Source organism: Drosophila subobscura, chromosome A, assembly GCF_008121235.1.
Source record: "Drosophila subobscura isolate 14011-0131.10 chromosome A, UCBerk_Dsub_1.0, whole genome shotgun sequence".
NCBI classification, from domain to species: domain Eukaryota; kingdom Metazoa; phylum Arthropoda; class Insecta; order Diptera; family Drosophilidae; genus Drosophila; species Drosophila subobscura.
This window is the reverse complement of record NC_048530.1, coordinates 10,952,640-10,980,326: the sequence shown is the minus strand read 5'-3', so window position 1 is coordinate 10,980,326 and position 27,687 is coordinate 10,952,640. Positions and strand designations below refer to the sequence as shown.

Sequence of the window (27,687 nt, the reverse complement as noted above, 5' to 3'; positions counted from 1 at the left end):
GAAATTGCCACTTAGGTAAACAGATACTATTCATTGAGAACTTCAAGCAAATACAAATCTTTTTGGGTACCCTCCACTCTGAGCATCAGCACGAAATATCCGACAATTGTTTAGGTAAATTGGATGGGGCCTCCTACAACTCATTCATAAGATCACTCAAGCAGATGTTTTAATCCGTTTAATCACGGTATGGTACTCCCGCAGCCACTGCCCCTGCCCCTGCACGTGTTCCCAAGTAGCCCTCAGTTGGCGAATTCTCATTGATGAAACACGCTTGACTAGCGCCTTCCCATGTCGTAATTATAGCTGAGAATGGCCAGGGGTTAGAACCCGTTTAGACAGAGAAATTGCTGGTGGTGGTGGTGGCGCTCACACGCAATCTCAGACTGTGTTATAAAAGGAGGCGCTGCGGTCCAATCGATCAGAGATCAGAAATAGTCGCTAACCGGGGAACAACATGGATCGCTGGCAAAATCGCTTGGCCGTCGTGACGGGTGCCAGTTCGGGCATTGGATCGGCCATTGCTGTGGATCTGGTCAAGGCGGGACTCACGGTCGTTGGACTGGCACGCCGCGTGGAGCGCGTCAAGGAGCTGCAGCAGCGCCTGCCCGCCGCCCGAAAGGATAAACTGGTGGCCCTGTACTGCGATGTGGGCAGCGAGAGTTCGGTGACGGAGGCCTTCGACTGGATAATCCAGAAGTTCGGCGCCATCGATATACTCGTGAACAATGCCGGCACCCTGCAGTCGGGCCAGTTGGTGGACATGAATCCGGCGCTTATGCAGCAGGTTATCCAGACGAATATCATGGGCGTTGTGCTGTGCACACAGCGCGCCGTCCGCTCGATGCGAGAGCGCAAATTCGATGGCCATGTGGTGATCATCAACAGCATTTTGGGGCACAAGACCATGACCGCCAGGGAGGACGTTCTGCCCGATGTGAATGTCTATCCGCCCAGCAAGCACGCGGTGACTGCCTTGACGGAGGGCTATCGCCAGGAGTTCCTGGCCCTGGGAACACGCATTAAAGTTACAGTGGGTTCTCCTCCTTCCCATTCATTCACTTTCCCCTCTGCAGCTCTACAATTTGTTTGTCTTTTCTTCCACTCATAGAGCATCAGTCCTGGTGTGGTGGACACGGAAATTCTACCGGATAGCATTAGGGATGCCATCAGCGGACGCATGCTTCACTCTGCGGACATTGCCCAGGCGGTCCTCTATGCCGTGGGCACGCCCCCACATGTCCAAGTACACGAGATAATTATCAAACCCATGGGCGAGACCCTCTAGAATATTGTCCCTCAATTATTTCCTCTTATTGCTAAACTCTTTTTTTTTGCGATTTTTTTCGATAGATTTTAAGATTTTTTTGTGTGTTATTTTGACCAGCGAATTTCTCCGTAGTATTGCTCCACAACTTTCTTGAATTTTTTCCCCTTTTCTGCAGAATAAATAAATTTTTCCCAGCACCAAATTGAAATTGGTTTTTAGTAAGTAAAAATTAGTACCGAATACCGGCTATAAAAGTTGAGACGCGTACAAACGCGGCTCACAACGTTCTTCCTCCTATTTTTTTGATGCGGTCTTTTTTTGATAAAAAATCAATTGGAGCTGCAGCTTGAGTTCATTCAGAGAAAAGTGCAGATGTAGCTTTAATAGACATGGCCAAGGATGTACGTACGTACACATGTACATACATACATACATACATATGTACATATGTATGCATGATGCTAGGTGCGTTGCGCCTTTGTCCTTGAAGCTGTGTCTTGTCTTTGTGTTGGCTCTTTCTGCTCCTGCTCCTGCTCCTCCTCCTGCACATGCTGCCGCTTGCTTCTGTTCTCTCGCATTTGTCTAACAAATTGAGTTTCCGGACGGACAGACACAGACTCAGGGAAAAAGCAGCTCAAATAAAATCAAATGCGGTGGCCAGGAGCCAGGAGCCAGCTACAGCTACAGCTTCAGCTTCATCTCCGTAGGATGGCAGCATGGAAGGACAGCTGGACAGCTGGACAGCAGGACACACTAATGATTTGGTTTTCTTATGCTTGGACTGTATAAAGTTATTGCCAGCAGTTCTTCCCCCAAATGCACATGACACTCTTTGACCACACAGAGAGAATTTCATTTATCTATTCTCAAGCCACCCAGCAGCACCCCACCAGCCCACCAGCCCACTCGGTCGCCCGCTCGCCCGCTCGTTCGCCTTTTCTGGGCAAAAATTTCAATTGTTTCTTCGCTTCTGCTGTGAGAGAGCCATTTGGCCGGTTGGACAACAAAAATTGTCAATTAAAGCCATTAGGGCCAACGGCAATTAGTTGGCTGACCATTTTGTGGAAACTCATTCCGGATGCCCGGATGGACCGTATTGTGTATTCTACGAGTATTTTCGTTTTTACTTCACTTCAAACCCAAAACTATCTAAATGGCATCCGGCAAGATATCTTGCCCACAAAAATAATGGATAAAAGAGCAGGAAGTCGGGTTGGAGTGGAGTGGAGTGGAGTGAAGGTAGCCCAGTGCGGGCTGGGTTTTGGCAGTTCAGCTTTATAAAAAAAAACCACAAACAGAATGCCAAGTTTAAATACGATTATTTATGTGGTTTAGGAGTTTTTCCAGCTTGTCTTTTAATTAGAGGCCAAAGGCCAGAGGCTTGCAATGTAAATTCCGCGCGAAGGTTGCTGGACTCCGGGAGTTAACAGATGCGTGACAGCTCATGCACCGACTGTCCATAAGATGCAGATAAATCCATAAGAAGTTCCTCCAGGAAGAGAGTGTAACACGACTGTCGATGAAATTGCTAAACTCAATCAAGCCATCATCTCCGTTGCAGGCGAGGAAGTTACCACACAGAAGATATCTTTACAAGTTCTTCATTTATAAGTTTTGGTTGTTCTTTTGCCATTTGAGATTGATAAATCTAATTTATTTATTGTATGCTCCCCTCGCATCTTTCTCTGTCTCTGCCTTTGTGTCCGCTTGTTTGCTTTTTTCTGTTTTATTTGTCCATTCGGTTCCACATCAGAAAGTCGTTTTGACGGCATCCACAAGGCCGCAGGCTGTCAAAAGTTTTGCACTCACTTATCACCCCCACCGCTCCCTCAGAACAGATTCCACCCATAGAGATTCCGTTTGCACATCCCATCTAATGCCAATTCCAATTAGGCTGTCATTATACAAACGAAACTGGCTGTGGAAAAACTTGTTCGTGTGCGTCAAAGTCGTCTTCCAGCTGAGGCTTGGATTAGAATATTACTATAATGGGTTGTGATATTCTCGCTCTTGTGTTATTTATCAGCCAAAAATTGATGATTAATTTGTTAACAAATTAATTGAATAATGTGAATGGCATCAGTTCGTTGGGGCTGCCCTTCAAACCCTAGCGGAGGAGGCTCCATAAATAATTCATGCATGTTTCAGTATTTTTTCCGGTTTTTATGCTTGATATTTATTATTTTTATTTATTTTTTGCTTATTTATCCCCTCTGCTCCGCTGCTGCTGCGGAAAATTAATGCAAATTCAATTAGCTCGGTTCATTTCCAACAGAGAAGCCAACCGAATTCCTTGCAATACTTAATTAATATTAGATTGTAGTCCGCCAGGGCTGGCGGCGAGCGAAAAAGAATCTTAATTAAATTGCACACAATTTGATTTGCTGTAACATTTATACATATATTTTGTTCTTTTCATTCTCCACTGCTGCTGCGCATAACTAATTTTCCAATTAAATGCATTGTCTATCAAAAGCAAAACAAGAAAAAAGCACAGCTTAATATCCAATACAAAAAAAATTAAAGTCAAGTGCAGCAAGTGAAAAATGAATACAATTAAATGAACCTTAAAAAAACACATCATAAAGTGTTTTCAAGTCGAAATGTCGCTAGCAAATAAATATAACATTTATGAAATGTAACCCAAGTAGCTTTTTATAGAACTTTTTGTGCCGAAGTATCGGGCGTTCCATTCGATTTGGCTTCAAACTCTTTCAAGATTGATTTATTGCGGGCAGAATTGTAGGGGGTTTTATTTAATTGTAATGTGCAGCTCGGCACAAACTCCGTGACAACCTTTGGCATCACAGAATCAATCACAATCCAGCGAATAAATCTCATAAGATGATGATATAAGGACACATGCAACCCTTGAGGCAGTGCCAGCTGCTGCTTCTACAGCCACTGCAGCAGCTAGGCTGCGAGTACGTGCAGGCACATCAAAATCAAAAAGGGAATCAAAATCAATGTCAATATTTTGTGAGCCAAATCGAGGCTGGCAGAGAAAAGGCGCCAAGTCAGTGCGGGGCCCTACTGGGTGGGTGTCTGAGTCCCGGCTCTGGCAATAAGCGGAATGAGCACGTGCTAGGAGAACGATGACGGGGTAGTGGCTGAAGCAAACTTGGCAAACTGTCGCCCGGCTCAAAGGATGCGGGCTGAAACAATAAGTATCAAACGGTTGGCGCAGGCTGGCAGAAGGCAGCGGCTGAGGTAGACTGGCGTCATCATTTATCACGCGCGCGCTCCCAAACCCACGCACACCAGAGCACACACACAACACACACGCAGCACACAGCACACAGCACACGGCACACACACTGCCACCCAGAGAAAGGTCAAGCAAAGTGTTATCCTTGGAGATATCAAGGCTGAGTAAGGTGAGGAAGAGAGCCAGCTGTTACCCTCAGACCTTCGGACAGCCTCACAGCCGGGTCAGAGGAAGTGGCAGAGGAGTTCGAGGGCTTGAGTCTAAAAGGAGGATAAGGAAAATCACCATCGAAATGAAAATATCAATGATATGTGAAATACACACACATTGTACACATGTACTATTTCCCTGTGGTGGGTTCTTCGGCTTCTCCCACTCCCATTTCGTGCGATTATCATCTAAGAAGCGGGCCATCATTAATAAAAGTCCCGGAAATCAAATGTACAATGTACATCCCAACAAACTCACAGCTTCTATCCATAAATGTCCTCTTCGATTGTATCGCTTGATGGTAGTAAACTCATATTAAATATGAGACAACGAATGTGGGTTTTAAAACTATATTATTTGTACTCAAAGGTTGAAAAAGTTGTAATCAATTAAATCACATATCAAAAATGTAATGGTTAGAGTCGCGGAGCTAAAGTATGTGTTTGCAATTGATGGAAACGAACTGCCTCTTGATTAATTTGTTGGTGCCACTTTTGAAAGAGGAATATTCAACTCCCCACCATTGAACTCGTACATTTTTGCTCCTAATCGCTTCCCGTTTTCTTGGTAATTCATTTGATTGAAAGACTTGCCACATTTTCCCCGAGTTACACTTGAAGGAAAGATATTTATTTAAATGTTTTTGGAAAAATGTATTTAATTATATTAGTTCTTGCTGGCATTATTTAAACGCAGACTTGATGCCCGATTACACACGTACATATTTACCACTTTTACTCGTAGATGGCCCAAGACTCGTGCTGGGATGCTCTGGGGCTCTTGAGGGTCTCTAATGCCATTCAATTTGTTTGAATAATTTGCTCGCACAGTAATTGTATCTCGCTTTTGCTGTTGTATATGCTCGTATATTATATATTTATATAATGTTATACAATATATTTCATAGAATTAATTATTTTTTATACATAAAAATAGTTTCAGTAGCACAAATTTTGTTTCTGTTGATTGCTGATTTTTCTTTTTTGTGGTTCCTTCTGACGACACACGGCATAGAGCGAGATGCAAAGAGCGAGAAAAAGAGAGAAAATATGCGACCAATTTGTCAATGTGTCTGGCAAATAATAAAACGAAATTTGTGCCAAAACAAAATAACAATGAACTTGGAAATAGGAAACTGGCGTCACTTGCGGCTCGTGCCACAGTTCTTGGCATCTCGCTCTGTTGCTCTGTTGCTCGTGATAAGAGTGTTGGACTTGAGTTGAACACAGATTTGAAACGGCAAATGAGTGAAGAAACATATCCAATCGACATCGATTCAGAGTTGATCAATATTGCCGCCGTTATTTCTTTTCGATCGCTTAAAATTCTTCCTTAACACATATTTTAAAAGTGACCGTTTCTTTGCCTTTCCTGATGGATTCGGTAATAAAAAAAAAACAGTGGGTTAAGGTTTACAATTAATGACAGAGGAGAGAAACGAAACTAATGAAGGGCATATACTTAGGCAGGGTAACTCATCATTTACATCATTTACTGGCCACGGGGCCATTCCAGTTTCTTGTCAATTTGTATAAATATTTGTTTTGTTTTTTTTTTGCTTACGATTTTACGAAAGCAAATTACATTCATTTTAGTGTTGTTGCTGCTGTTGTATAAATAACGTTATGAACTGTTTTTCTGCTTACGGATTTACGGTGTTACGAGAGGAAACTAATACAATTACAGTGTCTGTATGGTGTATATAGGCCAGCGTGTGTGTGAGTGTGTGTAATTAATTACTATAATTAAAATATACATACAAGCTATCGAGCTACATTTAGGCGCGTGTGTGTGTGTGTGTGTGTGTGTGTGTAGGCCCCAACTATCACGATTTCTCTGGGGCCATCTTGCACTTTTAGAATCTCTCATTTTTCCCACACTCCCTCCCTTCCCTTCGCTTTCCTTTCCTTCGTTTCGTTTACATTTTACAGCATTTAAATAAGTTATTATACAAACGAGTGTGGACCCGCGGAAAAAAAACGTATTACTTATGTGATTTGTATTATTACTTGAATTCCTTCCATCATCATCCTCTATCCTCTCCTCCTCCCCACATGCGCTGACCCAAATCGATGCGCGAGCAGAGGAATCAATATGCCCAGCAGACAAGTTCACTTAAAATATATAGCATACATTTTTTTGTTTTGCCAGGCCGAACCATTAAGGGCCAATGATTTTTCGTATTTAATTTCCTACCGAACGTTTTTGAGTATGAGTCGCAGGAGGCTCGTAAAAATTAAAACCCATTTTAGAGTGCCTGATGGAAAGCCCGAAATTGGTCATGAAACTCATCAAATGAGTTTCTCGTTTAAGGAGTTTATTTTGTGTTTCATTTCAAGCATGGTTTTGATCACTTGATGAGAATGGAAGCGAGCTTCGGAGTACTGTCATTTTACTCGAAACTATTTTCGTTTTGTATTTAATATGCTTCACTTTTAGTTCTCATTTGTTGGCGAACGATTTCCTAAAAATTCCAGGCTCTTTCAGCTTTTAATCGAACTTTTTCACATTTGCTAACAAAATAATTTTATTGATCTTAATCAGTTTCCGCATTTCAATCATACGATTTACGATTGCTGCTTCTGATGGTTAAAATCGGAATTTAAACGAAATGGAAATGAAAAGATTAACTCATTAATTCTTATCATTTCTAAGGTATAAAACACAGTGATCAAAACTTCCATTTGCACAACAACAACTATTTGGCCATTGAATGATCCAAAATGCTGTTGTCCCCTTCTTTTGCTCTCCAGCACAACTCTCTCTCTCTCTCTCTCTCTCTCACTTATATTACGAGCCTCTCTGCATTCCACTTTTTGCTTAAAGATGTCTTATAATGTTGATCTGGTTCTGTTGTTGTTGTTGTTGTTGTTGTTGTTGTTGTTGTTGTTGCTGCCGCTGTAGAAGCTGCTGCTGCTGAGGGCTGGTGTTGTGTGTTTTCAACACTCACTCTGTGACATATCAATCTCCTTTTTGACGCTGCGCGACAGTCGATCCAACTCGGCGGCCGCATCAGAACGGACGGCCAACTTCTCGGGCGTCATGAGGCTGTCGGTGCCATTGGTGGCGCGCGTTGTGCCTGCGGGTGTGCCGGTGCCCGGTGGCCCAGCACCGCCAGCCGGGCTGCCAGACTTTTTGTGTAGCAGTGAGTTGAAGAAATTGGCCAGAACACCCTCGCCGCCGGGCGTGGCTGGCGTCAGCTTGGGATCAATCTGCCGGAAAAAAACATAAACGAATTAGAATGTTTGTAAATTTGTTTTGGTTTTGCTAAGATGTTAAACAACCTTCTTGGGTGAGCTCTGTCCGGTGCTGCCGGGCGTGCGTGGCACACTCTTATTGCCGCCGCCAACGCTGCCGCCGCCTTGCGAACGCAGCGGTGATTCCCCACGATCCTGTCCAGCCTGCTTGAGTATCTCCTGTTGGCGGGCCAGAAAGGTCTGCTCGTCCTCCGTTTGCACTTCCGCCTCGCGATTGGACACCGCCTTGAGAAACAAACAATAATAATAATAATTATAATAATAAACAGCAAGCAGCAATCGAAATGGGAGCAAAGGGGAAAATCTACAAACCTTTCGTGTGGGCGGCGCCTTGATGACATCTGTGTAGGGACTTTCGGCCTTGATGCCATGCATATTCTCGTACAAAATACTAATCTTCTTTAGGCTATCCCAACCAGCTGGACTGTAACACACAGAAAGCAGATCGCAGAAATGAGAAATGTTTAGAGATGAGGCAAATATTTGTTGCTTGTTTTGTATTACTCACATGAGTACCGCATCCTTTTCAACGACTAGCGCCGGCGTACGAAATGGTAGGCCATAAATTCGATGCGTTAGATATTTGTAGAGGAGATCACAGTTTTTATCTTCTTTGACGCTCGTATAGAAGAGCGAGGCGCCGGTGCGTAGGCAAAAGTTGCGTATCCATTGCTGAATAAAATCGAAATGCTCATCCCGGTACTCGTACTCCTTCTCCAATGTGGTCATGTAGTCCGTCTGGAAACATTCCAATTGTATAAATGCAACCACAGACAGAGTCTCTCTCTCTCTCTTTACCTTTGTGACCACAACGACTATATCGAGACCCAGATTTGTAATTAGTGCGTCCTCTGTCAGCGGCAACAGATCATCCTCATCGATTGAGTTGTTGCGCATGGTCCGCTTGACGGGTGAGCCGGGATCCAGATCATCGCCGACCTCGCAATAGCTCTGCCACGTTGTGGCCAGTCGCTGGCGTGCCGTCTCCTTATCCTTAGCCTCCAGTGGCAGGCTCTCGATATGCTGTCCGAGGACTTTGATCCAATGATTGAGCTGCTCCAGCCAGCCCCACGGCTGGGTCATCGACACTGTGAGTATGACGAGCGTGTGTGCATAGTTCGTTTCGTTGAGCGCGAAGTGTAGCAGATTTGTGTGTCCTGGATCACCGTCCAGGACCCAAACGCCCAAACGCGTCATGTCTGCAAAATCAAAAATAGTTAAAAGAAAGAACACACATAGAATAGATATGCTGCACATACCGTCTCTGTACTCGTCTTTGACATCAATATAGGCATACTCCAGGCCGGAACCTTTTTTGGGATCCTCCACGCCCTGAAGTTTGGCAATGAGAGTTGTCTTGCCGGTGGCATTGTCGCCTAATACTAGTACAGATTTGTTTGATGGAAGTTTTGTGCTGCCCTGTGTTTGTACTTCATTCAATATTGCCGACCTGCAAAGAAAACCAATTAGAAAAGTTGCAAATCAATGGCCAGACGCAGCTCTTAAAATCATAAAGCAAATATTTTTGTGGCAGCTGTGCGAGCTGTCAGTCCCGAAACGAGAAAACTTTGACTGGATAATGGACTCAAAACTGCCTAATAATGATCAAGAATTCATACACTTTGCCACGAACTACCAACAAGGCCAGAACTGGGCTTCCTCAGAGTGGGGCTGGCGCACGAACATGGCTGGAAAAACGAGCGCACAATCGTAAGTGAATTCAGGTCAGTTCCATCATTCATCAGCATTTTGCCTTATTTTTGCAAGGCATTCTACCATCCGCCATCAAGTTAATTGGTTTCCCCTCCAGCCATATTCCAAATCTACATTTACTGCCTCCGCTGTGCTCCATTTTTGGAGGGAGAGTGCTGCTGGTGGCGTCAATATTTGATATGGTTTTGCATGCCACTTTTCAAACGTCTGCAATTCAATTAAAGCAATTAAATATTTTTCAATTGACGTGAAATACTTGTGTTTGTGCCATTCCTCCGACTGACAGCCGCAACTGGACTGCCCTGCCTGGACATGCAAATTGACCTCGGTCGACGGAGGACCCCTCCCCGCCTACTTTGGGCCTCTGCCTACTCGATTAGTGGCCGACTGGCAGGAATATCGATTGCCAGCTCCCGCTTTTCCAGCTCTTTTCAATTGTATCTTTGGTATTTCTTCATTTGCCTATTTCTATGGCACAGTGGTTGTATTTCGAAATAATTGTTTCACTTCTTGCTGCAGCTTTGAGCAGTTTTTGCTGCAGTTTGTTGTTTTCCGAGCTGTCTAGCAGCTAGTTTAATTATTGAATGACCATTTGCAGACCATTCACTTAAGGTATTTAATTCTTCTGATCCGATTCCATCCCTTTACCATCTAATAAATTCGTTTCCACTGCTATTCCGTGAAAGCCTCTCGCTATTTCCATTAATTTTCCCCTTAGAATTATATTTTCCAAGAAATTCTCTCACTCGCCCCACTGTGCCGCCGCTGATGGTAATAGTAAACGAAACTTTTAACGTTCCAACATTTGGTGGCGGGTGGCTCGGCCCGCTGGCTCGCTTCACACTTGACAGTCATGCCGACCCGAACTTATCGCGGGGGAGTGGGTAACGGCTTGGGCCACCGACTGGTTGGCATGGTGGCACGAAAGGGCCCAAACGAAAAATACGTTTTTCCAGGCATTTATCGCCGCTTTGAGTACACTTAAGGCTGTTGGCCCTGCCAGTTGAGAGCGCGTGTGCCGTCCAGCTGCTGAGGATTGAGAATTCTCATCAAAAATATTGACTCCAAGTTGCAGGAAGCTAACCGGAGGAAGCTCCAAAATGAGTTTGCTGCTAAAGCGACGCTCCCGCAGTGAAACGCGTCCCAAAGACGTTCCAGATAAATCCAAGCAGCAAACACAGCCACAGCAGCAGCAGAAAGACCAGGAGAGATCCACACAGATGAGCAGCAAGCCGCACGCCAGCGAGCAGAGTCTCAACAAATTGGGAATTCCCCATCAACAGCAACCACAATCCAGCAGCTATTCGATGGCGGGCGGCATGGGCAGACGCAAAACCTCTGCGGAGCTGATCAGCGAGGCGAAGCTTTTCCTTGGCGATACGGTGGCAGGTGTCGGCGGAGGTGCTGCTGGTGGTGCAGCCGCCATGCAAATGATGGCCACTGGCGGTGCACGTCTGGTCAGCACTCGTCGTCCGATTACGCCGCGCGAACCCGGCCGCGTTCTGTATGGCAAAGTGGCCTTAGCCGGACGTCCGCCCAGCGCCTTTTCGTAAGTGCCGCGCTTTCCGTTGAGGTTGATTATTCCACTCTTGGCTTGTTCGTTGCAGCATGCGGTATCTGCAGAATGAGAAGCCAACGCCCAGACAACTTCCCGCACTCTCTGGCACGGGTCCGACTACACCCATGCCCACACGGAACGGAGCGCTGCTCGGGCAGTCCACCACAGAGACGCTGATTGAGCTGCTGAAGCAGCATAGCGGCCTGAAGGAGTGCACCAATGAGACAGTGCAGCATATAAATGCGGTAAGCGGTGGGGAGGACATCCATCTCCATGTCTTTATCCTTCATATTTGCTTGCAGATCTTGCAGGAGCTCTACACACGCGTGAGAAAACAGGAGCGCAACTTCAAGCGTGGCTTCATTCTGGGCGGCCTCTATGGCCTGGTGGAGTGCACATCGCCGCGTGTTCTCCTGGCCGTGGCTAGAGTGGTCTTAGCTGTGCGTATTCCACCATTTGGGTCTTCCATTTTCATCTCTAAACTGATGCACTTCCTCCCCACAGCTTCGTGTGACTGGCAGCAATTTGACGGGCGCCTGCAAACTCATCTTCAAGGTGGCTCGGCACGAGCAGAACGATGCGCTGTTCCATGACCACGATGTGCTGGAGCTGCTGATCGACGGTTTGGGCCACGCCTCGCCACTCGACGAGCCCGAGGCGTGCATCTATGCTTATGGCTGCATACGCTTCCTCACCGCCAGCTGTGCCCAGGACCGGGACGATGCTCTCAATCGCAACTGGATTGGGCTGGGCGAGGCCATAACGGCTCCCCTTTCTGCGCCCGTTTCTGCTACGCTTGCTGCAGTCCCCGCGGCCGTGCTGTGTCCGCGCAAATTGACGGGACAGCAGACATTGGTAGCGCGTCTCGCCCGCCACGGCGCCGTGGAGCTGATGATCCTTCACCTGCAGATGCTCAATGAGGCGGGTGCCACAAAGCGACTGAGCGGACCGCCGCTGCACACGCTCTACCAGCTGTCGGCAGCCATGCGTGCCCTGGCGGATGTATCGCAGCAGCAGCAACGGCTTCAGCTGCAGCTAAAGCTCGCGTGTCCGCATCTGATTCGTGCTGCCGAGATCTCCATGGGGGAGCTGGAGGTGCAGACCAACGTTGTGCGCACTCTGAGGTAGTCCCTGCAGTCGCTGCTAAAGCCTGCAAGATTCATCTCCATTTTCCTTTCCTTTGCAGTGTGCTCTCTGAGGACTCTGACTGCTGTGAGACGCTGCACAATTATGCCGCCAGAATTGGCCTGCTGCTGGGTCCCTCCTGCTCGAGTGCGGGCACCAGCGAACGTGTCCTGGCCGTCCTCAGTCGACTGGGCTACATGCTGGGCAATATCCTGGCCAAGCACGAGTCTGCCAGAATTCAGGTGCGACCATCAGATCTACAATCAATACAAGACAACATTTAATCATGGATTCCGTTCGCTCCTTGCCTTCTCCTGCAGTACTTTCACAACGATGTGGCCATGGAGTATCTGCTGAATGTGCTGGAGCAGTTGGGCGAACGCTCGCCGAGCAGCGTGGCCCTGCTGGATGCCCAGATCAAGCTGATTCGTGTGGTGGCCAACATGAGCGTGAATCCCGAGGTGGGCGCCGACCTGGGCAATATCCGGTCTTTGGGTTCTGTGCTGCTAAAGCTGCTCAGCCACACAAGCGCTTCGTTGGCCAAGAAGAAGGTGAGGCATCGTCTGCTCCTTCGGCTCCTTTCGTTATGCTCTCGTTATTTTCAGTCTGCGGAGCAGCAAGAGTTGCTGCATGCCACACTGGGTGCTCTGCACAATTTGTGCTTCTATCAGGATAAACAGCCAGCAGACAGCGTTGCCGCCCCAGCACCTACCGCCGGTTCCCTGCAGAGTCTCATCGATGAACTGTCCGCGTCGCTTGCGGAGGTGCTGGCAAACTGCCAGACGGCTGCCACCAAGGTGGAGCTGACCCGGGTGCTGGGAAATCTCACGCGTAACGAGGGCGCCCGACGCCGCTTCTGTGCGGCCGGCGGACTGCCACTGATGGTCCAGCAGCTGACACGGGAGGCGGCTGGTCAAGACTACGAACTGCGCACTTGCGCTATCGGTGTTCTGGTCAATCTGCTGGGCGATGGCGAGCAACGGGGTCCATTTCTGCAGCTGCGCGGGGCGGAACTGCTGTCGCTGTTGCTGCGTGGATCGCTGGAGCAGGAGGACTGGTTCCTGGCCAACATCGTGTGTCAGGCCTTGTGGAATCTCCTCATCGATGGCCAGTGCGCGGCCACTCTGTGTCGGAGCGGCAGCATTCTGGACGAGGTGAGCGACCTGCTGGCCGACTATCTCGACGAGGACCGCCTCAATGCAGGCGATGACGATGACGAGCAGGCCGGCGAGGATGAGCACGTGCTGGAGGCGGAAAAGGAGACATTTGACGGCGATCACGATGCCCTGTGGGAGGACTTTGCTCTGGTGGCCACCGACTTGCTGGAGCGAATTCAGAACAACTTCGATAGGCAGCAACAGCAGCAGTCGCAAACGATAGTGCGCAACACCGATAACGATGACGACGGCGATGTATTCATCGAGGAAATGTAGGCACCCCTCCCCCCCTCCCGCACCAGAGTCTCTGGTATTTGTATGCGTTTGTATCTCTGATCCAGCAATATATTTAATACTTTGGCTTCTCAAAAGAGGAACAACAAATAAGACAATTCTAAGTCAGTCCTAGCTCTCGAACCCACGGACGCCGAGGTCTAAATTGTCAGCATATAGCCCCAGGCGCAGTGCAAAAATCTTTTCGAAGCTTTAAAGGTTTATCTGAATAAAAACAACCATGTTCCATAAGAATTCTATGCCTCAGGCGGAATTATATACATATTTACATATGTACGCTATCGGGGCAATATTTCAAGCAAAGAAAACTTTCTCAACAATGAAACAGAATTTACATTCTCAGGAGTGTTCCATTTCTTGTGACGACCAGTGTAACCCAAAGCCCCAAAAGACGTAGTCACACACACACACACACACACCCATACATATTTGAGCGATGACAGCATCATCGTACACACACACGCACACATAGCCCTGGCTTCAGGCCAAGTTTTGTACGAATTCCAATTGGAATCAGTATTGATAGGTAGCACGCACTAAGCTGGGCTTTGCTATCTGTCTGTGTGTGTGTTTGTGTGTGCAAGACAGAAAAACAACAACAACAATAAATTGATAAAGCGAAAAAGGTAAGCGCTGCCAGCGTTGCTGCCGCTGCCTAAGTGAATCATCCCCACATTGTTTCTCTCTTTCGCTGTTTCCCTCTCTCTGTCAACCATCATGTCTCTCTCTCTCTATTTCGCCTTCTCTGCCATTTATTTGACGCATTTTACTTAATAATTATTGCGCTTAAATATTTGCCACCAGCAACAAATCATTGGGGAAAAAAACGTTGCCAACCCACATTTGAGGTTAACTAGAAAAAGGCAGTAGGCAGAGAGGCTAAAATAGAATCGGAAGAAAGAACAACTAGAGAGGGTAATGACAACATGCATAGCAATCAGCTGGTCGGCCACTCACTCACTCGAGTGCGACAGAGCCGGAGCAGGCGGGGTGGAGCGGGGTGGTGTGGTGTGGTCTAAGGCGGTTGGCCTGGTGGGTGTGCCGGCAAAGGAACAGTTAACAGTTAGCACACAAATCTACTGCAAACGTCAGCTAAAGAAAGTTGAAATGTTATCAGGGGACAGAGAAGTGGTAGAGGCGCGCTCGCTCACATCGAAAGAGGGACCAACGCGAGAGAGCGGGCGGGCGGGCGAGCACAGAGCACAAAATCCACTAATTAGAGTTTATAGTTTTATGCACTCACCACAGATTCTCCTTTTCCGCGGCGGCATCCTTCTTTTTTGTTGTGAAGGATGATGTCAGCGCATTGCTGCCCGTTTGTGTGCCGCTTTCCAAAGCCATTCTTAGTTGTTGCTGTAGCTGTTGTTGTTACTGTTGCTGGTGCGCTCACTTCCTGGTCCGATCTCAATTCCAATTTGAATTCGAATTCCAAATGAGATGCAACTGCTGCGGAGAAATGAAACAGTTGGCAAAGAAAACACAAATGGCAAGGGGTTTTCGGGCGGGGGTCGGATTGCAGATTGCAAGGTGTCACTGTGCAGTCGACGTCGCTGTCAGCGTCAACGAATGATTATGTCTATTTAAATATTTCATTTGTTTATGCACCGCTTAGGCACAGCGCTCCTTCCGTCTGCCTGTCTCTTCACTTCTTTTCACATTTTTGTGTGTTACGACGCACAGCTGCTGCCAACAACCAATTGCAAATTTGTGTCTGTTTCTCTTTTGGGGCAATTTTTTTTTGTACGTACGCAGCGCTTCCTTGGCAGTTTCTCTGCTTGGCTTACTCTCCACAAACTCTCCCAGCTGCACTGCCACTTTTCTGTACTTGCGGGCTTTATCTTGGTTATTGTTTGGTTCAAAAAAAATAACAAAAATATGTACAGAACTGGGCGATAATAATTTTTCGCTATGATATATTGAATTTTTTCAGTTGAAAGATTGACGAATGATGGAATGGAGGAATGAATGATAACGCCCATTGTGAACGCGCAATTTCGTCTTCTATTGTGAATGGGAAATTGTGTCCCATTGTGACCTAAGAACAGGGTTGCAATTGCCTAGTGATGACAGCTGTGCACGTATCGCAAAGATATATATTAATTTTAAACATATCTTTACATATTGTGGTTACATTACACCAAGATCGAGATGCACGTTGAATTAATTACCGACATTTTGACTTGGCACAGTTTTCTAGTGCACCGCAGCAGTACTAGCGAAAGGTGTTTGCTATCGATAGTGTAGTAGCCACATCGATGGAAACAGAAAGGGAAAACCATCGATTACTGGACAATAATTTTAATAAATAGCGCTGCTCGCAATACTTAAAACAATAGGGAACAATGAAATACATAAGCTTATGCCTGGCTGTGATATTCCTCTTTGGATGCAGCTTCCTCTTTGGCAAAATCCATGGTAAGTTCTCTGCAAAGTTTGTGCTCCGTTTAAGTCTTTTGTCATCTGGTTTCATGTGTGTGTGTGTGAGTGTGAGTGTGTGTGTGTTGCACGGCCTTTGTTTACGAGTGTGTGTGTGTGCTGGTTTCTGCTGCAATTTCACTTTTTGCTTTCTAACCCTGCAGGTCTTCTGCGCCGGTGCTATCAGTGCCGCTCCCGCGGCGAGCTGGGCAGCTGCAAGGATCCCTTCAATTTCAATGCCACCGATGTGGACCACGAGTCCGGCCTGTCCGCCGTGCCCTGCGCCAGCGGCTGGTGTGGCAAGGTAATCGAGGGCGGCGGCACCTACGCCATCGATGACTACGACCTTGCCATCCAGCGCATGTGCGTCCAGCGCGGACCCGACGACAACATGGACCGCTGCGCCGACACCATATACAACTACAAGAAGGTCTACATGTGCTTCTGCCAGGGGGATCTCTGCAACAAGGGGCACAGCTGGACGCAGCCCACAGGGCGACTGGTTCCACTCCTCCCCCTGCTGACAGTGCTGCTGCCATCTGTTTGTCGTCTCATCTGATGCATTAATTAGCCTTTAGTCTAGAGAAATATTCTTATTTTTGTACTACTTTATGATTAAATGAAACAACAAGAAACAGACTCGCATTTAAATTGGTTTTATTTTGGTGTCATCAAACCCATCAAACACCCCAATCAAATATAACATCAAAGAACTGTTTGTTTTTATCATCGAAAACAATCCTTCGCCTGTTTCGTACAGTGTATTTTATTATGGAAATCACTTGCTCTCGCGTATGCACAGGCCTGCACATACATTTCTGCTTTAGGTATGTGTGAAACTGTAGCTTGAAATAAACATTTGAAATATCAAATTATGTGTCTAATAATTATAAAAAAAAAACCTCCACTGCCATGCAACATCAAAACAAACAAAAAAACAGCAAAGGCTACGCAACGAGAGCCAGGCCAAAGGGCTACCTGGGGATCAATCTCTCTCCCTCTGGGGATCTCTATCGTTGCGGGTGGACAATTTTGTTTAGTTTTAAAAACTAGAGGGGTGTGTGTGTGTTCGTGTGTGTGTGTGTAGGGGGGGTGTTAAGCATATTTGAAGACATAAGAAAGTTAAACGGTCTGGGCCCCGCCTGACTTTTTGGTAGTGTTGCTGCTGCCGCTGCTGTTGCTGCCGCTGCTGGTGTTGGAGGTGTTGGAGGTGTTGGCGTTGTTGTTGTTGCTGCCGCCACTGCTGCTGCTGCTGCTGCTGGCGGACAGCAGATTCTCACAGCAGGCTGGGCAGCGCTTCTTTTGTGTCTGCAACAGCAGCCGGCTCTTTGTGGGCTGATGACAGTCTTTGTGGAAGGCGCCGTCACACAGCTCGCAAACTCCATCGTCTTTGCCTACTGAACAGACAAGAGAAGCGTTCAGGATCAGCAACTCCCTTTGGCTAGCTGCTTGGCTGGCTTCTACTCACCTACGAGACGCTTGCACAGGCGGCAATGCTGGCATTCACCGCGACACTTGCGGCACTTGGCAGCAGTAATGCCAGCGACAGCCTCCTCGCCATCAGCCATGGCAGTCTGCGATGCTTCAAGGGCGGCCGCCTTGTCCGGAGTCTTGCTCTTGCGGACATCGGCCTTCTTGGCCTGCAGTCGCTTCTCCTTGGGCGAGAGCAGGAACTCCGGTTTGTTCTTCACCTTCTTTTGGCGGCCCATCGGCGTGTCCAGCGTGGCATTCACTTGCTGGCCATAGTGAAAGTCAACGCCGCTGGCATTCTGAACATTGCGACGTTTGCGCTTCGAGTGGCGCTGACTGAGTTTCGTGATCACCTCGGGCGTGTACAGGCCAAAGATGCGCAGGAATGTCTCCTGGCCGTACTCGGCGGGCGTCACACGTGTCTCGCGCGGCTCGTCGCGCCACTGGGCCGCCGAGGCGGACAGACGCTGCTGCTCCTGCTGCAACTCCTGCGTGGTGGAGTCATCGGATGAAGCTGATGGCGAACCCCTAGCCGCCTGCCCCTCGGGCTGCACCTCTGGTGACGATTTGCGGAAGGTTTTGCGCAGCTTGGACGTTTTGTTTCCTGGCCCAGTGCCCTGTCGCTTCGGCAGTGGTGGTGATGGCAACGGCGGCGGTGTTGGTGGCTGCTTGTCCGGCTTCTCAGCTACGGATGATGACGTTGCAGTGTTTTGTAAAGCTTTGGCAACGCTGCTCATCTTCCCCGGCTTTCGCTTTACATCAGTCTCTATGGTCGTCAGCTCCACGTTGTCCTCGTAGCACAGGCGCGGCATTTGCTTGGTCTTCCTGGACCGCTTCAGCACCTGGCGCAAGTTGCCGCGGCTGGCCTCCATCTGCTCAAAGCAGAGCTCGGCCTGCGATGTTTCCTGAACCTCGGTCTGAGCCTGAGGAAACTCAATCGTAATGGGCGCCAACGGTGGCGGTGAGGTACTCGATATGCGCTTCTTGTGCTGCAAGCCAAACGTTTCTGGCTGCTTTCTTGGTATCAATAGCGAACGCTGCGGCTTCGGCGTACTGTTGGCGATTAGCAGCGGCGGGGGCTGGCTCTCGCTCTGCTCGACTGTTCTGATCACAGTGTCAGGCAACGAACGAAGTAGGGATGGTGGCACACTCGGTTGTGACTGTGTTGGCGTCGCCTGCTCCTGTGACGTTTCCAGCGTCTCGGCCTGCTCAGTGTCACCATTTTCCAGTTCGATTTGAATGGTCGTGTCTGTGGGACCCAGCATGAGCGCAATATTATCATCGAGATCGCTCAGATTCATGGGTGGATCCTCTCCCTCTTGCGACAGGAGGAAATGCTTGCGGATGAGCGTCTCCTCGTTGTCGCGATTCGCCACATTCTGGGGAATGATTATATAGTCTTCGTTCGCAATTAAAGGCACTAACAGCGTGGAGACGTGCGCATTGGCCTCCTTCATGTCGGTTTTCACTTCGATCTCCTCCAGTTTCTTGAGGAAACCAACGACCTCCTCATCGAGGCGCAGCATCTGGTACTGGCACTCGGCATTTATCTCGTAAATCTCCTGCTCCAGTTCGTCCAAGATGCGACGCATGGCCACGGGATCCTGTTATGCAAGCAGCAAGAGAGACAGAGAGAGACAGAGGCCCGAATTAAAAATCAAAAAATTCATTTACAGACCAGGCTAACAGATGAGTGAGAGAGGGGGGTGCGGCGTGCAGGCTTGGGGCAAAGCGCAGCAAGGTGTCAATTTAATATTTTGTGTGTTTTTTGACCATTTTGAAATGGTTGCCAACCCTGGTTGTGCTGCACTGCTTTAGGTGGTGCCTCCATGCATTCCACTGCTTGGCAGCACACGAATTTCTGACCAACTTACCGCATCCTCCTGCTGCGAGAAGACCTCCGAAACCAGCTAAAATGAGGGGAAACATATGAAAATTGTTTTAACATTTGATGCATCCCTCGCACGAGCTGCCTGCCGCAGTGGCTGCCTGCTCCAACTACACCACTCACCGAATGCACCTTGAGAAAGTCACGCAGCGCCCGCTGGCAATAAACAATATCATTCTTGAGATCCAGTGGCGGCAGGAACCACTTCTCCATGTAGAACTGAAACTTGACCAGCTCCGTGGCGGTCAAGTCGCCATTTTTGTTGTCCTGGTTATCCATGACTTTTTGTTGGTGCCCGAACCGAATATCGCGAAACGAAAAACGACAAACGACGGACAACTGCACTGCCTGCTCTCGAATCAAATCCGATTCACTTGTGGGATTTCATGGGGGGTTTGAAGAACACTTAAACAATAACCAGATGATTGGGTTGAAGCGTGATGTGATTGTGATGGCTAAACGGCGGGGGTTGCTGGCCCGGACGGGGATGGATTCCAAAATCCCACCTCTACCTCTGCCTACCTTTGTCAAAGCAACAGCCAAAAACCTTTGTGACAGTGGATTTATTGATCAAATATACCGCAGACCTACAAAAATATACCGCACATCTACCGAATCGTAAATAATTTTCCTGGATTTTGATATTATATTTGTTACTGCCAGCTAGTTAGGACTTTTTGCATTAACCACTATAATTGTATTAGATTGATGACTCGATTTTCTGTTGTAGCCTTATTTGCTATTAATATTAAGAAGCAAATTCAACATCGGGGATCATGGCTGTTCCAACTATTTTACGACGACCTTCCTTAGGTCAGACACCTTGCATTTATAAGTATTTTCTATTCTTCCAGTATTTTTGTTTAACGCGTTTTTTTGAAAATTTCGAAAGAAAAGTGGATTGCAGAGGTTTTTCACACTGCCGCTATAGATAGATGGATAGATAGATTATTAAATTAATAAACGACGCCAAACTCATGCAACTCATGCACTCATGCAAAGTTGCTTACAACAATATATAAGATACTTTAGTTATGTGAAAAAATGAACCGCTACTTTTGAAAAAATGACTAAAAATTCTTTAAAATTGCTCAAGGAAAAGCCAATTTTGATATTAATGATAAATAATGAAATTTAATATTAACTAAGTACTCGAGGAGTTGCAACGCGTTTCAATTTGTAAGATGGGACCTTGTAGTTACCATGTAAATTAAGATGAATATTTTCCCTTACCTTCTTTGACGAAACCTTTCTTTTGTACAATCCAATAATAAGCAAAGATTGTAGAGAATTCTTTGATGAATTAAATACAACTATAGCTTTAGTGCCAAGTGTCCTAAATAACTTTTTATATTGCTTCAAATGTCAAAATTTACGAATTTGATTTTTTGTCGGTATGTTTCCGGTATATTTTTAAAATGAATCGTATATTTCGGAGTATCTTTTAGGGTGAATCGGAATATTTTGTCGACTAGTCCGCGGTCTCACTGTTGCTTGCACACACACATGAAAGTAGAGCAGAGCCAGATTCCGTAGTTATCAAATTCAAAACAAGTGAAATTTTTAAAAGTTAAGCAAAAAGAGTGAAAGAGGACCAAAAAAAAACGATGTGTAAGTAAAGTAGGACGCGTCGGGGTCGGGTGGAGAGACGATGTCCCCGCCCCCGCGCATGCCTCTGACGCAGTGGGATGGACTACGGACCACAAAGAACGATAAGTACAAAGAAAGCAGCAGCCAAAATAATGGTTAAGAAGAATGAAGGAAATTGTTTTTGCTGCACTTTCTGCAACCTTTGGTTGTTGTTGTTGGACCGCTTTGTGCGGGGGTGACAACCCGTGTACAAGTGTGCGGGCGTGTGTCTCTTGCCTCTGTGTGTGTGTGAGCGAGAGACAATTTTGCTGACGCCCCAGCAACAGCAGCCACAACATTGTCCAGACGAAAGTAAAATTTCACCCAATTCGTGTTTGTTTTTGTGGCTCACACTCAGCCACACGTATAATACTGGACAAACAAGTTTTGTTTTTTTGCTAACCCTTTTTTGTTGTTTTTTTTTTGTTTGTTTAGATTTTTTGCGCCGGCTTTCCGCGAAAGTTTTTAAAACGGCATTTTGGCCTGTTGGCCTGCCTTCTCTTCGTCTCCTCTCCATCAACCTCTCTCGCTCATAACTCCACACCCGCTATGCCTAAATGTGTGTATTGTATATGAATTTACGGGCAAATGTCTGCGAGTCCCGTTAAACTGGTTTAATTCCATCCTCCTCTCACTTCACCGAAAGAATCCCAATTCCAAAAGGGTCATAACTGTGCTAATATACATTTTTCCAGGTTTATTTACACTCAGTTCTCTTTACAATTTTGCTAACTCATCAAGTTTTGCGTTATCAGCATCTGGGGGCCAGGCCTTGGCGACACACTCACACACCCATGCATGCATGAAGGAAACAATTAAAACAAAAGCTGCTCCGCAATATCTACAATAAATGGCAAAGCAGCAGAAATCCAAAGTGCATAACACACACACACAAAGACGCACATACACGCACGCTAAACGAGCGGGTGAGCAAGACAGAGACAGACAGAGAGACATTTGCAGTTAATGCTAATGGCCCGGCCCGGCCCGGCCCAGTCCCGCGGCAGCTGTTGTCGCTTTTCAATTTCTGCTTTTTGTGCAAGTTATTTTTCAGCTCATGTACCTCGGCCTTTATCCACAATCCGTGCACAACGCCCGCCCGCACTCGCAGCTCCCAATCTTGCAATAACATTGACCAACTCTGGGGAGGAAGATGTCTTTGAAGATACCGTTATCAACGGGCGGGCACCCATTCCCATTCTCCGATTTCCATTGAGTCACAAGCCCCCTACAAAAGCGCCCGTCTCAAAATATGATATATTAATTATCCGAAAACTGTTATTGTAGTTTAGTGTCATTTTTGTATGATTTTGAATTTGTTTCTTAATTTGATATTCTTTGCATGTTTCCAAATTTTTTGTTATGTACAAATCGCACCGAAAATTTTCTCGTTTTTGGTTCGAACTTCGTTAACCCAGTTTCGCGGTGGGCATTCAAGCGTGTGGGCAAATCCCTGCACTATTTAGCCAGCTGTCAAGAAACTCCTCTCAAGATCAAGATCAAGACCAAGACTCCGACGAAGATGTGGCAGCAGGGAGAGTGCCACAGTCGCAGGCAGAGCCAGGACCCAACTCATTCAGTACGAAAAATCCACTCAAAATCGGGCGAACGTTGCCATTCCAATTTAATTGCAGCCGACAAGAATAGCTCTTCAGGCGCTGGCCCCGGTGGAAATGGCAACAACAACAGCAGCAGCGCTTCAAAGAACTCCATCCATGGTTCGGACAGCGATAGCGGCAGCAGCAGTGCCATCACCACCGAACTACTCGGCGAGTGGCGGAAAAACTTCTACAGCCAACCGAAGAACTTGCTCGCCCAGAACGTGTGCTCCCGCGTGGACCCGTTCGATGCGTGCCTCTCCCGCAAGGTGCTGGAGTCCACGAACCATGTGTTCAACTTCAAGGTGGAGACGGAGGGCAAGCCGGTGACCAATCAGCGGAGCAGCGGCCGCTGCTGGCTATTTGCGGCCCTCAACTGTATACGCCTGCCCTTCATGAAGAACTACAATCTGGATGAGTTCGAGTTCTCGCAGGCGTTCCTCTTCTACTGGGACAAGATCGAGCGCAGCAACTACTTTCTCAACAATGTTGTGAAGACGGCGCGACGCGGCGAGAGGGTCGATGGCCGTCTGGTGTCGTTCCAACTGCTGGACCCCACCTCCGATGGCGGTCAGTGGGATATGCTGGTCAATCTGATAACCAAACATGGTCTCATGCCAAAGAAATGCTTTCCCGAGAGCTTTAGCTGCGAGTCCAGCTTACGAATGAATGCCATATTGAAGAGCAAGGTATGGAAAAGCCTCTCCCCGCTCCCCGCTCCACGCTCCTCTTCCCCCCATCCCTCAATCATTTGCTAATCTTTAATTTCCATTTACATTCGTTCAGCTTCGGGAGTATACCCGCCATTTGCGTGTGCTGATGGATCAGCAGCCCACGGAGGAGGAGATCACAGCCAAGATCCAGGAGCAAATGTCGGAGATCTACAAGGTGGTGGGCATCTGCCTGGGCATACCCTCCGAGACGTTCGTCTGGGAGTATTACGACAAGAGCAAGAACTACCAATCGATTGGCCCCGTCAGCTCGCTGGAGTTCTACGAGCGCTATGTGAAGCCGCACTTTAATGTGGAGGACAAGGTGTGCCTGGTGACCGATCCCCGTCCAACCAGCAAATACGATCAGGCCTACACCGTCGACTGTCTGGGCAATGTGGTGGGCGGACGTCCCGTTCTGTACAACAATCAACCTGTGGACCTGCTCCTGGCCGTTGTCACCAAATCCCTGAAGGCCGGCGAGGCTGTTTGGTTTGGCTGTGAGGTCAGCAAGCGTTTTGCCTCCAAGCAGGGCATCGAGGACATGTCAGTGTAAGTGGACCGCCTTCCACCCGCTGGTGTGGATGGGTTTGCATTCTAATTTCGATTCTGGTTTGCCTGCAGCCATGACTTCAAGCTGGTCTTCGACATTGACATACAAACGACCTTTTCGAAGGCAGATCGTCTCATGTATGGCGAGTCGGCCATGACCCATGCCATGGTCTTCACCGCCGTCTCTGTGGATGTGAGTTCTGTTGCCCATTGTCGAAGCATATTGAAATGTATCCTTAAATCTGTCTCTTGTGATTTTGCAGAAGAATGGCGTGGCGCAGAAGTTGCGCGTGGAGAACTCTTGGGGCGAAGATCGCGGCGAGAAGGGATATCTGGTGATGTGCGCCGATTGGTTTAGGGAATTTGGCTTCGAGGTGGTTGTCGACAGGAAGTATGTGCCCGAGGATGTGCTGCGCGTGTTCGATATGAAACCCATTGTGCTGCCCGCCTGGGATCCAATGGGCACGCTGGCGCAGTGAGCGCCGTGAGCAGCAGCCGTCGTCATTACATAAATACAACCCACATAAACGTATATAAAAAGCTTTACAACATCAATGGCAGCAGCAGCCACATCGAAACGAGGCGACACCAGACGAGACGAGATGGTTGTTGGTGTGGCATGCAAGCAACTTAAGCATTAATTTTTGTTCTTTTTAAATTTGTTCGTCCTCCCCATCCCCCCTATCAAATTATGTATTCAAAATCCTCTGTTTGTCTGATGTCAGGGCTTTACCAAAACGGAACGCAATAATTGATTGATTTAACCACACACTCACACACACACACATGCATGCACACACATTTATATATGATATCTAATTATACACAATTATACACTTATGCATCGCCCCTTTTGGGGTGGCGTTCAATTTTTAATTTAAACATAATTTGTGTCTAGCCTAAGTAAAAACAAACAACAACAAAAATGTCCTGTATCGTGTGTCGTACATCAAATTAATTTCGACTTTGTTTTTTTTTTACGACTATTTGCCCGGCTACAAATTATACAAACAAAAAAAACTCAAACTAAATAAGAAAGTGAATGATGTAAATGCATTTTTTTACGTATATACAATTACACATTAAATAATAATAACAATAATATTAATAATAAAGAACTATTAAATATACATTTTAAATTTTGCCTAAAAACTTGGAATTGTAACTCATGCTCCTTCCTGCCGGTAAATGGTAGTAACGCCGCTTATTGCGATTATAGTAGAATAGAGTATTTTTTTGTTTGTGTTGTGTTTAGTTTTTGTTTGGGTTTTGCTTAGCGGATCTATTGACTTTCTGTTGCTGCTGTCGATGGTGATGGGGGCTGCTTGAGCCGCTGGTTCCGCTGCTCGTACTCGTATCGCAGGCGCAGCCAAATGCCCTGGCACATGCGCACCAGCCGCAGATCCTTCTCCCGATGGACACGCGCAAATTGATACTGATCCCGGATCAGGTGTTTGGCCGCACGCAGATGGCCGCGCTGGATCAGCGAAATACTGTAGTAGAGCTTGCAGCGAGCCTGTAGAAACGGATCGCCCAGCCGCAAGCCAATCTTCAGCTGCTGCAGTGAGATCTTGCCAGCCGTTTCCGCCTGTTCGCGTGTATTTAGAGAGTATTTTATTGCCTTTGCCCAGGGGTTTGTCTTTTATGCCGCACTTACGCATCGCCCGAATTGCTCGCCCAGGGCTGAGAAGCCACCGCCGAGTGTGGATAGCCAGGACATTAGATTCTCCACCTCGATGTGCTCCCAGATGGTGTGGGCCAGTATGTCGGCGAACTTGTAGTCGATGGTGTCCCGCTCGGGTGGCTCAAATTCCAACCAAATCAATTGCACTCCATGATGGTTCTGCAGCCGCAGTGCCAGAACCCGCTGCTGCAGAAACTCTCGCAGATAATAGTTGCCATTTATGGCATCCACCTGCAGCCGCAGGCGACGCACTGACTTTTTTTCCTGGTTCGCGGGGGTCGCCAACGCCACCGCCGACGCCACCGAATCTTCATTTGTGGTGGAGGCCGCATCCAGGGCCAGGGGTGGGCGCTTGTAGTAGTGGCGCCGTTTCCAGTAGTCGTAGACGCAGAGAGTTAGTGTTCCAGACATTATGTTTTTTGTTATCAAGGATTGATTGGGTCTAATCAGGATACGTTCAGCAACAGGCTGTTATGATGGGCCTTTGACGCCAAAAAATACCGCTTCACCCTCATGAATATACCGCAATATACCAACAAAACTCCGAAAAATACTGAACTTTATAACCGAAATACCACACTTGCATTTTTACATCGATATCGATAATTACACTAAAATAACATTCAAAAATAACTTTGTGTGTAAAAAGCTATCTGTTTTTCAAATTTGAGAACCAGTGTCAGGTGTAGCATCGAGTTTAATAGCAAATTCATTCCGATTCATGGTAAAAGCATTTACGAGAAGAAACAATTGAAACGCATTTGAATATGAACGAAGTCCGCGCCAAATATCAGGATCTCCTCTTGTGGATGGCCCTATCGAGCCTGTACTACATTGTGTACATAGTTCGGTACATCAGTGTGGACAAACGTGTCCTGGTCTATGCAGTGGACATGGTCTCTATTCTATGATTTATGCCCGACAAGCTGGACTTCACGGCTCCTTACTGCCTGCTGCTGCTGATGATGTCGCACTGGATTCACAGGTTCGCGCGGCAGCAGGTGAAGCCCCTAGATATTAAGTAAGTGCCCAAGGTGCTGGCTGTGCTGGTTGGCTTGGATGTGTTGCTGATGCTATTACAACTTTCTGGACAGCCTCAAGGAACGCTTGACGGAGGAGCAGGCTTTTCTAATGCTCAATGCCCTGCACACCCTGCGACTTTGGCACGCCTCAAAGGCCCGTCAGGGTCCGTGCGAACACTGCAATCAGGCGCTTCCGCAAACCATCAGCTTCTTCGATAAATTGGAATTCTTTGGCGCCACGTACATCTGCCTGGGCCACTGGCCGGCTGTGGGCATGGGCAGCCTGCTGTATAGCCTGAAGCGCTGCTCTGTGGCCATAAACCAGGATATATGTACATATATTACAACGACGCACACACAACCTGGCTACAGAACGCATTTCACAATCAAGGCCATTACCTTATGTTTTGTTTAGTTGCATTAAACATGAGAATCGCACTGCAAATACAATATCAAGCTTAACAATTTGCAAATGTTAGCGCCGCGCATCGCCGATTGTTCCACTCCACATTCCACAATCCACAGTCCACATTCCACAAGTCTGCGGCTGGCAGTCGGCAGTCGTTGGATAACTGTATAAAAATCAACAGAAATACTGGTAAGCAAACCGAGGATGTTTAGAGCATATAATTGTAAAAACTTATAATTGTAATCAACAAATAATATTATTACATTCCATTTTAGCTGACTGCTCTCCCAAAATGTTAGTTTTGCAGCCAGTCTGACGGCCATACAAAGAGATTGCTAAAATATAAAAATGTATGCATGTCGTATACACTCGTACACACTCCTTTATGGTCTTTCAATTCACAGCTCTGCTATTTCCCATGGAGGCACGAACTTCCATTGATCAACCAAAGTTCTCGATTGGTTTGGAATAACTTCTAATAGTCTCTGCGAGATCTGTTGCCTAACTGGTTCCCGCTG

General features: G+C 47.2%; 7 protein-coding genes across 14 annotated transcripts; 4 read left to right on the top strand and 3 right to left on the bottom strand.

The window, feature by feature from the left end:
- The first annotated feature begins 414 nt into the window (after positions 1–414).
- On the top strand, positions 415–1,367 carry LOC117889599 (farnesol dehydrogenase). Its single transcript, XM_034794014.1, has 2 exons — positions 415–1,033; positions 1,112–1,367. The coding sequence occupies exons 1-2, from the start codon at positions 458–460 to the stop codon at positions 1,286–1,288; spliced, it is 753 nt and encodes a 250-aa protein (XP_034649905.1). The 5' UTR covers positions 415–457; the 3' UTR covers positions 1,289–1,367.
- A 4,928-nt stretch (positions 1,368–6,295) lies between these two features.
- Positions 6,296–15,739, bottom strand: LOC117889598 (cytoplasmic dynein 1 light intermediate chain 1). 2 transcript variants are annotated; one of them, XM_034794012.1, is made up of 8 exons: positions 15,541–15,739; positions 15,036–15,238; positions 9,205–9,395; positions 8,744–9,144; positions 8,454–8,683; positions 8,258–8,369; positions 7,973–8,170; positions 6,296–7,900 (listed from the first exon to the last, which is right to left on the bottom strand). In XM_034794012.1, exons 2-8 carry the CDS (start codon positions 15,131–15,133, stop codon positions 7,628–7,630), a joined length of 1,503 nt encoding a protein of 500 aa, XP_034649903.1. In that variant the 5' UTR covers positions 15,134–15,238; positions 15,541–15,739; the 3' UTR covers positions 6,296–7,627. The 2 variants fall into 2 exon arrangements, with proteins under 2 accessions (XP_034649903.1, XP_034649904.1); XM_034794013.1 differs by having other exon boundaries at positions 15,036–15,235.
- Positions 10,547–13,822, top strand: LOC117889596 (armadillo repeat-containing protein 2). Its single transcript, XM_034794006.1, has 7 exons — positions 10,547–11,207; positions 11,266–11,461; positions 11,519–11,656; positions 11,721–12,340; positions 12,403–12,583; positions 12,662–12,892; positions 12,947–13,822. Exons 1-7 carry the CDS (start codon positions 10,759–10,761, stop codon positions 13,772–13,774), a joined length of 2,643 nt encoding a protein of 880 aa, XP_034649897.1. The 5' UTR covers positions 10,547–10,758; the 3' UTR covers positions 13,775–13,822.
- Positions 15,740–16,034: 295 nt separating the features above from the next.
- Positions 16,035–16,832, top strand: LOC117889601. Its single transcript, XM_034794016.1, has 2 exons — positions 16,035–16,207; positions 16,372–16,832. The coding sequence occupies exons 1-2, from the start codon at positions 16,135–16,137 to the stop codon at positions 16,764–16,766; spliced, it is 468 nt and encodes a 155-aa protein (XP_034649907.1). The 5' UTR covers positions 16,035–16,134; the 3' UTR covers positions 16,767–16,832.
- A 99-nt stretch (positions 16,833–16,931) lies between these two features.
- LOC117889597 lies at positions 16,932–20,109 on the bottom strand. Of its 4 annotated transcripts, none has more exons than XM_034794009.1 (5): positions 19,689–20,109; positions 19,552–19,587; positions 17,676–19,281; positions 17,449–17,601; positions 16,932–17,393 (listed from the first exon to the last, which is right to left on the bottom strand). In XM_034794009.1, the coding sequence occupies exons 1-5, from the start codon at positions 19,842–19,844 to the stop codon at positions 17,257–17,259; spliced, it is 2,088 nt and encodes a 695-aa protein (XP_034649900.1). In that variant the 5' UTR covers positions 19,845–20,109; the 3' UTR covers positions 16,932–17,256. The 4 variants fall into 4 exon arrangements, with proteins under 4 accessions (XP_034649900.1, XP_034649899.1, XP_034649902.1 ...); XM_034794008.1 differs by having other exon boundaries at positions 17,449–17,604; positions 19,689–20,108; XM_034794011.1 differs by having other exon boundaries at positions 16,932–17,369; positions 17,449–17,604; positions 19,689–20,108.
- A 925-nt stretch (positions 20,110–21,034) lies between these two features.
- LOC117893176 (bleomycin hydrolase) lies at positions 21,035–24,839 on the top strand. Of its 4 annotated transcripts, none has more exons than XM_034799692.1 (5): positions 21,035–21,176; positions 22,829–23,481; positions 23,579–24,054; positions 24,127–24,247; positions 24,318–24,839. In XM_034799692.1, exons 1-5 carry the CDS (start codon positions 21,173–21,175, stop codon positions 24,531–24,533), a joined length of 1,470 nt encoding a protein of 489 aa, XP_034655583.1. In that variant the 5' UTR covers positions 21,035–21,172; the 3' UTR covers positions 24,534–24,839. The 4 variants fall into 4 exon arrangements, with proteins under 4 accessions (XP_034655583.1, XP_034655565.1, XP_034655555.1 ...); XM_034799674.1 differs by having other exon boundaries at positions 21,050–21,176; positions 22,613–23,481; XM_034799664.1 differs by having other exon boundaries at positions 21,158–21,176; positions 22,565–23,481.
- A 47-nt stretch (positions 24,840–24,886) lies between these two features.
- LOC117893191 (uncharacterized protein F58A4.6) lies at positions 24,887–26,230 on the bottom strand. Its single transcript, XM_034799704.1, has 2 exons — positions 25,712–26,230; positions 24,887–25,642 (listed from the first exon to the last, which is right to left on the bottom strand). Exons 1-2 carry the CDS (start codon positions 26,147–26,149, stop codon positions 25,337–25,339), a joined length of 744 nt encoding a protein of 247 aa, XP_034655595.1. The 5' UTR covers positions 26,150–26,230; the 3' UTR covers positions 24,887–25,336.
- Between the last annotated feature and the right edge of the window lie 1,457 nt (positions 26,231–27,687).

Bases quoted from the DNA above. Each gene is read 5' to 3' on its own strand.
- LOC117889599 (XM_034794014.1), top strand. From the start codon at position 458: ATGGATCGCTGGCAAAATCGCTTGGCCGTCGTGACGGGTGCCAGTTCG. The intron at 1,034-1,111 runs GTGGGTTCTCCT...TTCCACTCATAG, and splicing joins GAACACGCATTAAAGTTACA to AGCATCAGTCCTGGTGTGGT.
- LOC117889598 (XM_034794012.1), bottom strand. From the start codon at position 15,133: ATGGCTTTGGAAAGCGGCACACAAACGGGCAGCAATGCGCTGACATCA. The intron at 8,171-8,257 runs GTTTGTAGATTT...TTGTTTCTCAAG, and splicing joins AGGCGCCGCCCACACGAAAG to GCGGTGTCCAATCGCGAGGC. The intron at 7,901-7,972 runs GTTGTTTAACAT...TTTTTCCGGCAG, and splicing joins GACAGAGCTCACCCAAGAAG to ATTGATCCCAAGCTGACGCC.
- LOC117893176 (XM_034799664.1), top strand. The intron at 23,482-23,578 runs GTATGGAAAAGC...ACATTCGTTCAG, and splicing joins ATGCCATATTGAAGAGCAAG to CTTCGGGAGTATACCCGCCA. The intron at 24,248-24,317 runs GTGAGTTCTGTT...GTGATTTTGCAG, and splicing joins TCACCGCCGTCTCTGTGGAT to AAGAATGGCGTGGCGCAGAA.
- LOC117889601 (XM_034794016.1), top strand. From the start codon at position 16,135: ATGAAATACATAAGCTTATGCCTGGCTGTGATATTCCTCTTTGGATGC. The intron at 16,208-16,371 runs GTAAGTTCTCTG...CTAACCCTGCAG, and splicing joins CCTCTTTGGCAAAATCCATG to GTCTTCTGCGCCGGTGCTAT.
- LOC117889596 (XM_034794006.1), top strand. From the start codon at position 10,759: ATGAGTTTGCTGCTAAAGCGACGCTCCCGCAGTGAAACGCGTCCCAAA. The intron at 11,208-11,265 runs GTAAGTGCCGCG...TGTTCGTTGCAG, and splicing joins CGTCCGCCCAGCGCCTTTTC to CATGCGGTATCTGCAGAATG. The intron at 11,657-11,720 runs GTGCGTATTCCA...TCCTCCCCACAG, and splicing joins TGGCTAGAGTGGTCTTAGCT to CTTCGTGTGACTGGCAGCAA.
- LOC117889597 (XM_034794008.1), bottom strand. From the start codon at position 19,844: ATGGATAACCAGGACAACAAAAATGGCGACTTGACCGCCACGGAGCTG. The intron at 19,588-19,688 runs GTGAGTGGTGTA...CCCTCATTTTAG, and splicing joins ACTTTCTCAAGGTGCATTCG to CTGGTTTCGGAGGTCTTCTC. The intron at 17,394-17,448 runs GTGGCGGCAGCA...CAACACCAGCAG, and splicing joins CAGCAGCAGCAGCAGCAGCA to CGGCAGCAACAGCAGCGGCA.
- LOC117893191 (XM_034799704.1), bottom strand. From the start codon at position 26,149: ATGTCTGGAACACTAACTCTCTGCGTCTACGACTACTGGAAACGGCGC. The intron at 25,643-25,711 runs GTAAGTGCGGCA...ACACGCGAACAG, and splicing joins GCGAGCAATTCGGGCGATGC to GCGGAAACGGCTGGCAAGAT.